At 62.1% G+C, this 14,296-nt stretch overlaps 1 protein-coding gene across 1 annotated transcript in view; it reads right to left on the bottom strand.

Annotated features, from left to right (window-relative positions):
• Positions 1 to 14,296, bottom strand: part of KCNQ1 (potassium voltage-gated channel subfamily Q member 1) — a 322,601-nt gene extending 308,305 nt beyond the window's left edge. Inside the window, exon 1 of the mRNA XM_055314312.1 lies at positions 13,868 to 14,296. Within this exon, the coding sequence (XP_055170287.1) occupies positions 13,868 to 14,247 (380 nt within the window). The 5' untranslated portion in view covers positions 14,248 to 14,296. The remainder of the gene's footprint in view (positions 1 to 13,867) is intronic.

Raw genomic sequence — 14,296 nt, 5'->3', positions numbered from 1 at the left:
TGTCCCACAGGGGAGGGCCATACATCTGCTGTGAGCCTGCGTCTGGGTCCTCCTTCCCTCCCCCCATGGAGCTGGCTCTCTTCATCTCTGGGCCCAGCCTCCATTACAGGTGTCCACCCCCACCCTGATCCCCCTATGAGGGGCCAGCTCCACTGTCCTTCCATCCAGCAGGAAGCCCTGCAGGTCACCTCAGACCAGGGCCAAGTGGGGCTCCCACCACATGCCATGTGCTCCTGACCCCATGAGAGAGATCAGGGTCCCCCACATGGTAGCCCTGCCCGCCCCATACAAGCCCCACCCCCCAGAGCCCCCCAAGACAGGAGGACCCAGGTCAGTCTGGGACCTGCAGACAGTGCTCAGCGCCCGCCAGGTACCCTTCTGGCCCGTATCTTGTTCAGCCTGCCTCAGGATGGCCAGAAGACACTCGGGGGCCACAGAAACCCCTTTGGGGGTCCTCTTGCTGCTTATTTTAACGACCTACTTATCAGCCAATATTTTTAAAGTAGAAAATTCATATCAGTAAAAGTTGAAAAAATGTCAATGCAGAATCCACACTCGGGGTGGCTGTGAGAAAACCGTCCTGATCCGCTTAGAATCAGGCTGACCGTTTTGGCCATCTGCGGCCAGAGAGCCCCGCTTCCCTGTGTGGGTCAAGCCCAGTCCATGTTCCATTTGTCCCAAGGGTCCTGACCCGGCTGGGCCCAGACTTGGCCTGTCAGTGCCACCACCTCGAGGGCGCTGCCCTGCTGCAGAGATGGGGCCTGTCGTCCTGGGGCCACAGTGAGTAACCCAAACCCAGTGCCCAACAAGGAGTTCCCGGGACAGAAGCCCTTCGGGTGCCGGCTCCCATGTCCCCTGTGATGGGTTTGCTGAGAAACTCCTGGGAGGCAGCCCCTCTGGGGAAGGGTCCTGCACACAGTGGGTGGCAGCCAGGAACCCGCTGACCCCCTCCCAGGCAGTGTTCTGGGGTCTCAGGAGGCAGGGAGGCCGCTGCTCTAAGACTAGAGTCTCCCCAACGTGGGTTCGGAGCTCCCTGAGTGTCTGTGCCATCCCAGCATGGGGGGCGGGGGCGTGGGGACAGAGACTGCCGCCCCCACCTCACCCCTGCCCCAGCAGAGACTGGAAAGGCCTGTGGATGCTCTGGGTGCCTGGCAGAGGCCTGATAAGAACAGAGAGGCGGGGCCTACCCTGGGGACAAGGCCAACCCGCCCGCGGAGCCCCCAGCTGCCCATCCCCCTTCATGCCAAGGGCAGCCAGAACATTCCAGGGCTGCCCGGGAGGTGCTGCGTCTCCGCGGAACTCCACGCTGGGACCTTGAGCAGGCCCTGATCCAGGGGGAGGCACGGGGCACGCAAAGCAGCCTCAGCCCCCGGGGACCTGAGGGGCTCTGAAAGGCCTCCCATTTCACCCGCTGCCCAGCGAGGTAGGGACAGGCCTCTCCAGGGACACAGGGAGGTCATCTGGTCACCCAAGGGCACACGGCAGGTCAGGCATGAGCCAGGGGCAGGTGTCAGGACCCCCCCCCCCACCTCGGATCATGTACAAGCCAGGGCCTCCTTGAGGCCACCCGACTCCCCACACCTCCCGAAGACCCCCGCCCTGGGCTCTCCCACCCTGCCCTCCAACCAGGGGCTGGAGAGGCTCAGATCAGGTCAGGAGCCTCACTCCTAAGACCCCGTGTGACCACTGGGCATACTGGGAAGAACCTGACCCCTGGCCAGGTCTCCGTGTCCCCTCTACCACCGGGCGCCTCCAGCCTCTCACCTCCAGCCCCTCACCAGCAGCGGCCACCCGCCCACCGGCCCCACCCACCCCCTTGCCGTCTGGCCACCCTGAGCTGTGTGATTCTCGGGCGGGGTCACCCATGGAGTTCCCACCAACCTGGGTCACAAGCTCCACAATAGCAGGATCTGTCCCCTTTGTCCTCCCTGTGTGCCCAGGGCACATGGCAGGAGCAGAGAGCACTGCAGGACGGTGCTGGCTCATCACTGGTAATAGCTTGGGGACCTGGTGGGAGGCCACCCCGACCAGAGCAGGTACTGCCTGAGGTGTCAAGAGACAGTACATTCTAGAAACTGAGTCCTCTGCAGGGAACCCCGTGGCAGGTGCAAGGCTCAGGATGAGGGCAGTCAGAGGAGGCAGCAAGTCCAGAGTCAGCACCAGGGACCACAGCCCAATCCAGGCCCCGCCGGCCACCCACACACATGCCCAAGCCAGGTGGCCCCAGGGACAGCATAGCAACCCACCCACACCCCCATATATCTAGAACCCAGGCTTTCAGCTGGCCTCCCATGACCCCCACAGCAACGTCCACAAAGACGGCCACTGGCTCCGGAGTCACGAAGGGGCAGCGCAGCACTGGTCCCCTCCCAGGCCTGAGAATATCCTGCCACCTTCTGAGTCCCGGGCTTTGGTTAAGTTGACCCAGCCCTGCTGACGGAGCATCCACCCACCCCAACCACAGTGGGCGCCTGCGGGTGCTGGAACCAGTCGCCTGTCTGCCTGTTTGTACATCTGTCTGTCCAAACATCCATTCGTCCGCTGTCTGTCCCTGCTTCCATTACCCACCTGCCTGCTACCTGTCCCTCTGTCCATTATCCCACTGTCCATCTATCCATCCCCCATCATCTTTCCTCCCACCTCTCGGGGGCCTGCGCGGCCACAGGGGCGCACCACCCTCCCTTACTCTGCGGCAGCCACGACCCTCACATGCTCGGGAGAGCTGACAGGTCAGCTAGGAGCCCGGCGGGTCAGACACCCCCACACAGGGGGCCAGTCAGGCACCGCAGCCATGAGGGACACTGCTCCCCCGGGGACCACCATGGCCCACGCTGCAGGGCTGTGAGCACCAGACACACACCCACAGACCTGGGACAACTCTGGCATCACCTTGAACATGAACCACAGACTAACTGCACGTGGAAGAAGTCTACGACCTGTTGAGAAGGAAAGTCCTGAGCGCTGTGGAAACGCCATGGCTGTACGATGGGAACGGGTGTGTGCCTGCCAGCCATCACAGACCCAGGGAGGGGACCTGGGGTCCCAGGGACCCGGTGAAGGAGGGAGGACCCCGTGTGCCACCTGGGACCTTTCAACATTTTGAGACGTGTTCCCAGCAGGACACAGGTCTGGAGATGAGGGGTGAGGCCCAGGGTGGACAGTTCAACAGCCACAGTTCAGGGCAGGTGGCCTTTAGAGACACATACATGGCCATGACCTCCTGTGGCCCTCAGATGAGCCCAGCCAACTGGGTCTGCGTTCACGGCCCTCCAAGGCACTCCACCAACCCCTCCAGCTCACCTGCCCAGACCCAAACTCCACCCTGGCACCTCACCTTGGCCCCCCAGGTCTCCCCCCACCCTTTCCCCAGCCCACATCTCTGGTGGGGGGGGGGCACTCTGGCTCCTTGCTGTGTTACACGCATCCTATGTCCTCGTGTCCATGCATGACACGCAACCCCAGGCTCTATGTGGAGCCCCTGACCTCATGCCAGCAGACACCATGGTGCAGCTATGGGGGCCACAGAGTACCCACCTCTGTCCACAAGGACACCTGGTGCCCCTGGCTTACGGCCAAGGGGCCGCAGGGAGTCTGGGGGCTGGATGCGGACTTGGACCTCCTGCTCTGGATCCCCCGCCCCAGGAAAAGGAGGGAGCCTCTCGCAAAAGGGCCCGAACAGCCCCCAGCCCTCCCAACTGGGCCGGCTCACCAGGAGGATGTAATGACGGGCCAGCAGCCAGGCCAGCGACGCTTGGCTGGAAAAGGCACACGTCCTGCTGAAGGAGACAAGGTTTAGTCAGGGCCTGGTGCTGGGGTCGCACAACATGGTCAGTCTGTAGGATTCTCACAGAATCTTTTGATGCAAATGCCTGAATTCCTCATGTTCTTATTTCTTGGTCTTTGATTTGTGGATGAAATCAGGCCCTTGTCTGATGGAGGGTCCCCCGGGTGGGATTTGGCAGAGGGCACGCCCCGTGCTGTCATTTTGCATGCCCTGCCGGCCCTGCTGCTTCTACCAGGCTTCTGTTCGCATCTCGAGGCTTCATCACGTCTACTCCTCTGTCTATTCTGGTAGGAAAGCGTCTGGGCCTGCTTTGGAGAGGCCGCCAGCCGCTGTCACACTCCGTGCTGGACCCAGGCCCTCACCAGGACCCTGGGGTCACCTGCTCAGGGAGCAGGTGGGGTCCCGAAGAGACACGACCTCACCTACTATTTGGTTTCTCTGAGTCACACGTAGGGAAGCCGGGACACGCGCATTACTCACTGGGGGCACAAAATAATACATTGCTTCCAAAGGGGACTGCTGGGTTTGCCCCTCGACAGGAGGGATGAGCTCAGGGAGTCAGAGTCCTCATGATGCATGTCAGTCCGCTGTGACCATCGCTCTGGGTTGTCACATCTTAACCAGGGGCACACCTTCATGTTGTCACCGAAGCCTGGTGATATGGCCCCTAGAGGTCTTTGGCGACCATCCCGCCTTCTAGTGCAATGGGATCCACCTGCACCTCTCCCGCCCCAGACCTGGATGCAGCCACATGTCTGGGAAGGATGGGACCTCTCGGAAGATGGCACAGAGGGGCCGCCGTCTGTGAGCTGGGGTGCTCACACTATGGGGTTGCTCCTTTTCTCTGGCCCTTTCCAGCCAACAGAAGAATAAACTTTAAATATAAAGTCATGAGGAACATCTCCTGATACCTTCTCTTCCTAATGCAGGCAGGATGGGTTTTGCTTAACTTCCTCTAACTTAGGTTGGCTTTTTCCTCTCAGGCCAAAAATCTTGGCCATCAAGGACGCCAACCTAATTGCTCATTTGCCTTAACCCACAGATCCCGTGCACAGGCTTTGGAATAAATGAAACCGGATCCATCACAGCTGAAAATCCTGAAACCACGTCGTTCCAAAGTCCGCGCTATCATCGGACAAGGAACACTCAGATCCACATGGGTTCCATTGTGTCCCTCCGCCTCTCTAGAGGTCACTGTTGTAGGAGCCCTGGGCCGGCCTCCCACCCCTTGACTTTCCTCACATAAAGCAAGCACCTGTGTGTTTGCGCCTCCTCCTTGACTAGAGGAGTCGTGGCTTGTCTGTGACTTCACTCCCTGGGGTTTTTTCACTGAAAATAGATCCTGGTAATCGCTCCATAGAAGCATACAGGGATCACACTCCTCCCTCACATCTGCTCAAGACTCCGCGCACAGTGGACAGATGCAGCCGGTCCTCACTGCGGGCACCTGGATCTTCCCCGTCTTTCTCACTGTCAGAAGAAGAGCTTTAACAGACAGCTTGGTGCATCCGTATTTATTTTCCTGTTTATTTTTTGGGGGGAGAGGGTGGTTTTGTTCTGTTTTGGCCAATATTTTCAAGAGATGTCGCAGGACACAGGGTTGCCGGGGCAGGGGGTAAATGCACGCAGACAGGCCTGCAGGAGTGCAGTCTCCCCGAGCCTCAGAAACACCAGAAGGTTTGGGGGAGTTGTGCACGCCGGTGGGGTCCTGCCCATCCGATGGCACCTGGCATGTCACATCTGCTCCATTCTGACCTTGAGCACCTTCCCACTTCAGGACCCGGGAGCTGTGCTCACATCTCTTGTGTACCTGCCATGGGGTCCATGGGCTTTTGTGTACTCAGAAGCTCCTTCGTTATTAGAGGTGAATCCTCTGCTATTAGAGGCAATCCCTCTCCCAGATTTTGTCTTTTGCTGTTCTTACGGCACTGGGACCACACGAGGGTTGTTTCTCGCACAAATTTTACCTTCACGCTCCTGGCTCTGGAGTCCCGGAGGAGCCCCCGCTGTCTTCAGTGTGCTCGGGTTCCACCTGAGGCCTGTGTGGGCCTCTCCCTCGGGGCCTCTGCTCGCCCACGGACTGAAACACCAACTCTCCCTCTCCCACCAGAGAGGTGGACTGTGTTTTGGCTATGTTTTCACCTAAAGTTGAGTCTGTATGCGGGTTTTTTTTATCCTGTTCACTGCTTATCTGCCTGGGCATATGTCAGCTCTGCACTGTTTTAATTACCCGAGCTTTACATTTTATAATATTTTGAGCTGCCCCAGCCAAGAATGCAGATGTGACTTTTATAAGCGACCAGCTGGAGACGTCATGGAACAGAAAGCCAAACCACACGACCCATCAAGATTAAATGTTCAAAGCACGTGGTTCCCCGGGCACTGCCTGAAGCTCTCCTGGGCTCCCCCAGAGGCCCCTGGCTACCCCGTCTGCCATGTGGGGGCACTCCTGGGAGGCGGTGGCCTGTCCCCTGGTCCAGGGCTGCTCCTGGTTGCCTGTCCAGGTGGGCAGGTGGTAACCAGCCTGCAGCTGAAAGCGGCAGCCCCTGGTGGGACCAGGTGGGCTGGGCAGCCTCCATTCAGAGAAGTACTCCAGGGCTGAAGGGAGCTGGGGGCACGGTGGCAGGGGTCTCCATCCAGCTGGCTGGGCCTTCACTCCTGTTTTCTCTCTGTGGACCTTCTCTGTGTAGGCCTTAGCAGCAAAGCCAACAGATGAGGCAGAGGAGCCACTGTTCTGAGCATCCTTTCAGGGTCAGAGGATGGTATGGGAAGGGAGTGGAAAGGGCCCCCACCCTGGGGCACTCAGAGGGGAAGCCCACAGCCCCTGCTTCTCAGGGACGTGGCACCTGATGGGAGGGGGTGGCTGTCAGGGCTTTATGGAGGCGGCAGAGGGAGCCTCTGCAGATTGCAGGCAAGGGTGGGTGGGAGTAGGGGTGCCTGAAGTACACACACTAGATGTGACTCCGGGAATAAGACCCCGCCTTGCTCGAAGACGTTAGCATCACACAAACTTCCAGGCAGAAGTAGAGCAGCTTTTAGGGGCTGCAAGAGCCAAGTGGCTAGACCTGTTTCCCCACAGGGAAGTAGCTGAGCAGAAAAGGGGAGTAGGGACCAGGTCCAGAGCCCCAGGTGGGCAGGGATGGGCCCCCTGATCTGGGGCTGGTGGACGGGCAGCAGGTCAGGGACCTGTTCAGAGAGTTCTGTCCACCACCCTCCCTGGCTACCCAGGACCCTCCATGGGCAACGTCACCGTCCCCTGGGCTCATACATGGATCCTTCACCGGACACCAGGCTTCTGCAGGGGGCGCAGGACCTCCTCGGGACACGTGCCTGGTGCCCAGATCCTCTGGAAGCACCGCTCTGCAGGTGGGTAGCAGACTCCCAGGCCCCAGGCCCTCACCCCTGGACAACCATTGGACAGTACTGCCATGGCCACAGCCTGAGGACAGTGCTCCGAAGCGTACCCCACACCCTCTCAAATGCCCCAGAGCCTGCGGGACTCTCCTGCTGTGCTTTCCGAGTACTCCCTTCTCCCAAGCTCAGGAATGCCGCAGGATATAAATACCCACAGACGGAGATCATCAGGCCCGGCCTGTCTGTGGGCTCTGAGCTGCCAGGCAGCAGGCTGACCGCCACGGCACAGGCCACAGGGGGCCTGGGCTTCGGAGGCCGGATGCCAGGTGACCCTCTTGTGAGTGCCCCCATCCCGGCTGACTGCCAGGCAAGGGAGGACCGAGACAGCCCCCAGTGGCCCTGCCCACCCACTCACTCGGACCTCCAAGAGCAGCTGAGCCATCAGGGGCCCTGAGCTCTGGGGAAGGGGTGGCAGAGGAACAAGGCAAGGCTCTGCCTGGGGCAATCCAGGAAGGCTGCCTGGAGCAGAAGCCAGTGGTTCTGGGCAGCAGGACTTTAAGGTAGAGACCTTGAAGCAGCCAGATGAAAGGCCTCCAGAGGCTGATGGGTACACCCAGCCCACAGGGAGATCAGTCCCAGGACGCACAGAGGGTCAGTTTACCAGCCAAGATGGTACCTCCAGGCTGGGCCTTGCCAGGGTTCCCACTCCCCCCCACCCCCGCCCAGCGGTACCTCCCCTCTCCTTCTGTGACAATGGGTCAATATCATAACCCCCTGCCACCCAAGGGGGCCTCAGCAGGCCCACCTAGATTCCAGCCCCAGCTGGAGAAAGGAACTGCAGGCTTCTGAGTCCAACAGCCTTGGGCACACACCCCACTATGTGGCCTTGGGCACATCACCTCCCCTCTCTGAGCCCCCAAGGTTTGCACACAGCACCACCCATCCCCCTCCACTTGCATGGGGCTTGAGTCACATAGTGTCACTGGGGGTCATCCAGACCCCACACCTGCTGTCAATAGAGACCACCCTGCCCTCCATGACACTGGGGCTGCTCACAGCACCCAGGAGTCCTCAGGACAGAAATTGGTGGCCATCACTGCCCCCCAGGAAGAGGTGTGGACGGTCGCCCCCTGTGCCCTCAGGACCAGGGCCACCTCCTCCATGCTCTGACCCTCACTCCAAGGAACTTTCTCTCGGAGAGTGGAGCCAGACCTGCCTGGCCTGCCACACGGTAACCAAATCCACGGGGTGTGAGTTCAAAAGGTCTTGATGGTGCAGTTCTCGCGGCATCTCTCCTCCAGCCACAGGGGCCAGGAGTACAGGGCTTCCAGAAGCTTCCATGTGGCATCTCCCCAGGGCCCATATGATGCGCCCGCCCCGCAATCCTCCTGGCCTGGTACATGCTCCTTGCAGACCGCTGTCCTTGGATACCATCTCCCAGTTCACAGGGGCCAGATGTGAGTCCCGGCCACAACAATCTCGCCAGACAACAGGGTCTTGAATCACAAAAGATATCACACCATTCAAAAGCTGGTTTTGAACGTGAGTCTGAGAAGGGCCACAGAGCTTACTTGTGCCCATTTTCCAGCCAGGGCCCCTAGCAAGAGCAGCCACTCAAGCCCAGGACCCGTGCGTCTGCGCCTCTCTATTCCAGATGTGCTCCTGGAGCAGCAGACACCCCTCCCCTGGGAGCTGGCGAACAAGGACATTTAGGTCCCAGATTGCTGGCCCACACCTGCCTTCTAGCAGCATCCCCAGAGTACGAGGGCCAGGGAACCCCCATTCGTGCCAGCAAAGGTGTCCAGCACCAGAGGAGGGACGATGGGAACTGGCTCTTGCAGTTGGAGGCTTCTGAGTTCCTGACTCCTTGAGAAGCAGGGATGCCAGGTGCGCAGGTGGAACCCGGAACCCTGGAGGATGCGGTGCCCCAGGCCCTGGCTGCTTAGCTCCACCTGTTTCCAGCCCTGCAGCTGCTCACCGTTCCCAGGACAGCACACGGCAGGGGCTGCTGCATTTACACCCATGACATGCCGGCTCCTGGGCCCCAGTGCAGCCCCACCAGGCAGGGAGGGGCAGGAGTGCCCTGGGATGGCCCTCGCAAAGCCTCACAGACCCTCACTGTCAACCCATCCTGGAGGCCGAAGCCCGAGGTGCAGGCAGGTGGGGTCCTCCTGAGGCCTCTGTGTGTGTGGATGGCCATGCTCTCCCTGGGTCCTCACAGAGTCTTCTCTCTTCATATGTCTGTGTCCTGACCCACTCTTCTCGTTGAGGACCCCAGTGACCTCATGTTCCCTTTATCACCTCTTTGGAGGTCCTGCCTCTACGTGCAGCCACATTGGTAGGTCCCAGGCATCAGGGGTTTGACACAACTGTCTTAACCCAAGCAAAGGGCACCTGTGTGATCGTGAGTGTACACTCCACCCTTTGCACCATACACAACAGCCCATCTTGCCATCCCCAATGGCCAGGCCCTGACACCTCAGTCCCCCCATCCCTCCTCGTCACAGGCAGGTCACCCTGTGGGCACTGAGCAGCCCAAGACACCACATGTCTGTCTTCTCTGGGACGGCTCCCCACCCCTCGCCCAGCCCCATGACACCCTGCAGCGTGGTAAGGTCCCAGGGTGGAGGCTGCAAGCGCAAAGGAGTCCCTCTATCCCTCTAGCACCTTGGCACTCCACAGGCGCAGGCAAAGTCCACAGGCACTGAGCCCCCAGGACCTGAATCAGGTCCAGGCATAGGCGAATGTTCCCTCCTATCTGAGCAACCCTACAGGAAGGCACGAGCAGCCTGCCAAGCCTGCCACAGAGGAGGGGATGCACACTCAGAGAGCCAGGCAATGTGGTGAGGCTGCCCAGCCACGGACAGTGCTCAGACACGAAACTTCATCCCCCGTCCAAGCTCTCAGCACTGCCTGGCCACCCCACATCCCGCACCACGTGGCCTCCTGGCCCCAGGCCCCGCTGTGTGGTCAGAGCTCCAAAGTCTTCCACCCCTGAACTGTCCCCTGTCCTCCCACTGTCCCTGTGGCCTCAAGGCTTTTCCACTCCCAGGCTGATGACCCTGACATAAGGGATGCCTGCGACATGCCCCCCACACACACACACAGCTAAGCCAGGCCATGCCCAGGAAGGCGACAGGGAGAGAAGCATCAAAAGACTTCACCAGAAATTGGGGCTGAGGGACAGGTGGAGGGGCCCAAAGGGGAGAGACGAGACATCATCTCCCCCCAACCCTGCCCACCACACAGCCCAAGAAACCACTAGGCTGACTTCCAGCGTGTCAATGATTAACACCTGCTCGTTGGGAGGTGCTGCCAGAGGCACCTTGGGAACCCAGGAAGGGCAGGGTGGCAGAGGGTGGCGACGGGAGCACCCAGCTAAGTTTAGGAGCCAGGGCCCTCCCCACTCTCCTGAGGCCCTCCCTCAAACCTCTCAGCTGCACCTGATCTCCAAACATCAGGGCTCAGGTACGGATGCTGCCCGTTGGGGGAGCTCTGCACCTGCCCCACAGGGGCTCATGGGAGCTGGGAGAGCTGGGTGCCCAGGCCAAGCAGCCACAGTGGTGGGAGGGGTGGCAGGAGGCAGGATGAGGAGCAGCTGGGACAAGAGTCTGCCCGTGTCATCCTACTGTTCCCAAGAGGTTGAGGTGGGATGAGGCATGGAGGGGAGCCTGGAGAGAAGGTGGGTGAAGAGGGAGGAAGAGGGGAGGCTGGGTTCCTCATGGCTCCTCTCACCAGTCAGGGGAAGGACAGGGACCCCTGAGGGTCTACGAGGGAGGAGGGGGCCCAGCCCAGGGGCCAGAGGTTGCTATGACAACCCTGCTCCCTCCTCCATCTGGGCATCTCCCCTACCTGCCTGGCTCCACTGAGGCCCACTAGCAAGGAGACCAGGACCCCCAGGCCCTCAGCTAGATGGGAAGCCGCCCCACGATGAAGGTGAGGACACCAAGGATCTGGGAACTCTGGGGGGGGCGGGGCGCTGGGCGAGGGCAGGAAGCCCCAGCAAGCGGGAGGCAGAGTCCTGCTCCCTGACCCCAGCAGCCGGGGCAGGCCAGGCGCACACAGGAAAGGCTGCTCTCCTGGCGGCCGGCCGGAGTAGGGGTTCCCCGAAGAGGAGAGGGACAGGATATCCTGGCCTGCTTCCCCAGCTGCGCCTGGGAGAGTGTGCCCAGCCTTGCAGGGCCCACGAGGACGGTGGCTCCCACGTCTACCCACCTGGCCAGGCACTTCAAGGCCAGGGAAGCAAGCCTGACCAGCCTCAGCAACAGTCCTGCCCCTTCCACGGTGTGGCTCTGCAAAGACGGGGCTTTCTCTCACCCTACCTCGGACGCCTCTGAGAACCACGCCAGGGCCACGGTGGCTGCTGTCCACCCCTCTCATGGGGCTGCAGCCTGGCCCCGACCACTCAGCCACAGGTCACTGTCACAGTCTCAGCTAGAAGGCCAGGTCCCCTCAAAGTCTGGCCAATCGAGAGAGTGTCCAGGGCCTACTATCCTCCTGGAGACATTAGGGGCAGGAGGCACCTTCCCAGGCCCCAGCTAAGCCACAAGCCCTCCTGTCCAGGGTTGCCCCTCAGCCCCAGCCCGCATCGGGAGAGCCGCAGTGGGTGTCTACCACCCAGGGCCGCGGCACACCTCTCACACGGCAGGGCCCAGAGCAGGAAATGACTGAGCCAAGGGCACACAGTCACTCCAGGAGCATCCCTTCCTGGCTCGCCCCCGCGGGGAAGACGCTCAGCCACTATCCTCAGAAGCCACCCCAAGCCACCCCTGCCCACCGGCTCCTGCGAAGGCCAGGCGAAGGCGACTCTGCTGAGCAAACTTCCGAGAGCTAAACAATCAGAATCAGGAAGAAAACACAAGTGTAAGCAGAGACTTCCTCTGGGGCGCGGCGAGTCCTCTTCCTCCACACGGCACCGCCACCGCCAGGGAGCCCGGGTGACACGCACCCACGGGCCTGTACCCCCAGGATTGAAGCCTGTGGGGCTTCTGGAGGCCCCCAGCCCTGGCAGCAACCCAAGGGTGGGGCACTGCAACACCACCTGGAGGCCCTCTGGGCTTGCCTCCCTGCCTTCCCCCTGGAGCCGGCGTGCAGGGCTCCAGGACGGAGAGGCGCAGGCAGGGTCTCCTCCAGGGCCTAGCACAGAGTCCATCCCACCCTGGGTGTCTCAGGCCAGGGCTAGGAGGCAAGCAGCCCGTGTGCACAGGGGCACCCACAAGCCTGACCCTGGCAGGTCAGCGACACAACCAGGGTCTGGTGCAGGGGACCCCTTGGGGTCAGTGCACCCACATCTCCCTAAGCCCTGAGACAAGCCTCTGCTGCAGCTGTGAGCAGAGCCCCCACCCCCACCCCAGATCAGCCATGTCATGGTCATGCACCCTCTGAATTGTGGAACCTGGGGGCCAGGGTGGGTTAGAGGTGAAGACTAGGGCCCTCTCTGCCTCTGGGGACACAGTCCTAAAGACCTGTCCCTGTGCCCTGCACAGAGGGCAGTGACCCTGCTACCACCTCTGCTCAGAGGAGCCAAAGTGTGAGGCTGAGTCTGCCCCACCCCGGCCTGCTTCACCTTCCCAAGACAATGCTCCCAGCCAGCCAGGGCCTGGCTCCCGTTGCATCCCTGGGGACCCGGTGGCAGTGCCGGCAGGAGAAGAAAGGGTTCTGACTGCGCCCCCCAACCGGGTCTCTCCCAGCCTCCAGCCAGCAGGGACGAGCACCTGTCACTACCAAAGGGAAAGAAAGCAGAGGGAGCCCCCCAGCCCCACCATCAGTGTGGGGACGGCCACGCCAGGGCTCACGGGCCAAGGGCTGGCAGCGTACCAAGAGGATTCGGGCTGGGCAGCCAGGAAGTGGAGCCGAGGAACGGCAGGGGAGGGCTCCAGGGCAGGCAGCGGGGAAGGTGGCCCTGAGGAGGTAACTTCCTTGTACCCCCACCCCTGAGGAATGGAGCACCCTGCCCCCCGCAGGCATGCCCCAGCGGGCATCAGAGCCACCTGGGTGAGAGCAGGTCAGGTGCTGCCGAGGGTCCTGCTGTCTCCTGGCCCACAGCTGCCTCCAAAGAAGGGTTAGAAATGTGGATCCAGCCCCACCCCTCCCAGGAGCGCCTCCAGGGTCCTCTGCATCAGGAGCTCGGGTCCCTGAAGGGGGTGGGGCCTTCCCCACAGCCACACTGACACACACACACACACACACACACACACACACACCCGGCACAGGACACTCCCCACACATGGCCTGCCTTGAGCTGGGACCCTCCCCTCCTGGGGGCTCCTGAGTCCCAGATGCCTCACGACCCTGAGGAGTTCTGTCTGCTGCACCCAAGGGCAAGCTCCCCTGGTGCACGTCCTTCCCCAGAAGGATTAACACCTGGACCGCCCTTCCAAGGAGGCGTGCAGCCAACTTCTGGGTTGGGGCAGCCTCCCCCTGCCCTGCCCCGCCCCGCCACATGCCTGGGCAGAGCCAGCGGGGAGCTCCTCCCGCCAGCCACCCCAGGGTCGGACACCCCCCCCTCCAGGGTCAGACCCACACCCGCCCTGAACTTCAAGGGACAGGCTCCTCAGAGTGGCTGTTGGCCCCATTAACCTCTTCTTCCCTCCCCGCCTCTCTGAGTGGCAGCTGGCACGGTCCCCGCGGCAGCAGGTGGCACGAGACAGGGTCCGTCCCCGCGCCGCACCCCCCACCCCAGCCCGCGGGAAGCCCCCGGTGCCCCGCCCGCGCCGGGGCCAGACTCACACTGCGAAGTGGTAGACGAAGCACTTCCAGCCGGTGGGACGCTCGAGGAAGTTGTAGACGCGGCCCTGGATGTGGGTGCGCGCGAGGAGCGGGCGGCGCGCGCTGTAGATGGAGACGCGCGGGTCCAGGCTCACGGGCGGCCGCGCAGCAAGGTCGGCGGCGCTCGGGGGCGCGGCGGGGGACGGGGGGGGCGCGGACCCCGGGGCGCCGGGCGGCGCGATGGGTGCGTAGAGCGCTCCGCCCGCCGGGCCGCCCTCCGCCAGCTCCAGCGAGAAGGGACACTTCTTGGCCAGGCCCGCGCTGCCCCGCCGGGAGCCCGGCAGGCGGCCGCAGCCCCAGCGCTTCTTGTCGGGCCTGGGCGGGGAGGAGGCCGCGGCCATGGCCAGGCTGGGCCCGCGGGGGGCCGGCGGCGGCGGCACCGGGAGCTGT

This window comes from Nyctereutes procyonoides, unplaced genomic scaffold (assembly GCF_905146905.1).
Source record: "Nyctereutes procyonoides isolate TBG_1078 unplaced genomic scaffold, NYPRO_anot_genome, whole genome shotgun sequence".
Classification (NCBI taxonomy): Eukaryota; Metazoa; Chordata; class Mammalia; order Carnivora; family Canidae; genus Nyctereutes; species Nyctereutes procyonoides.
Note: the sequence above shows the minus strand (reverse complement) of the source record. Positions and strands in the feature narration are given on the sequence as shown.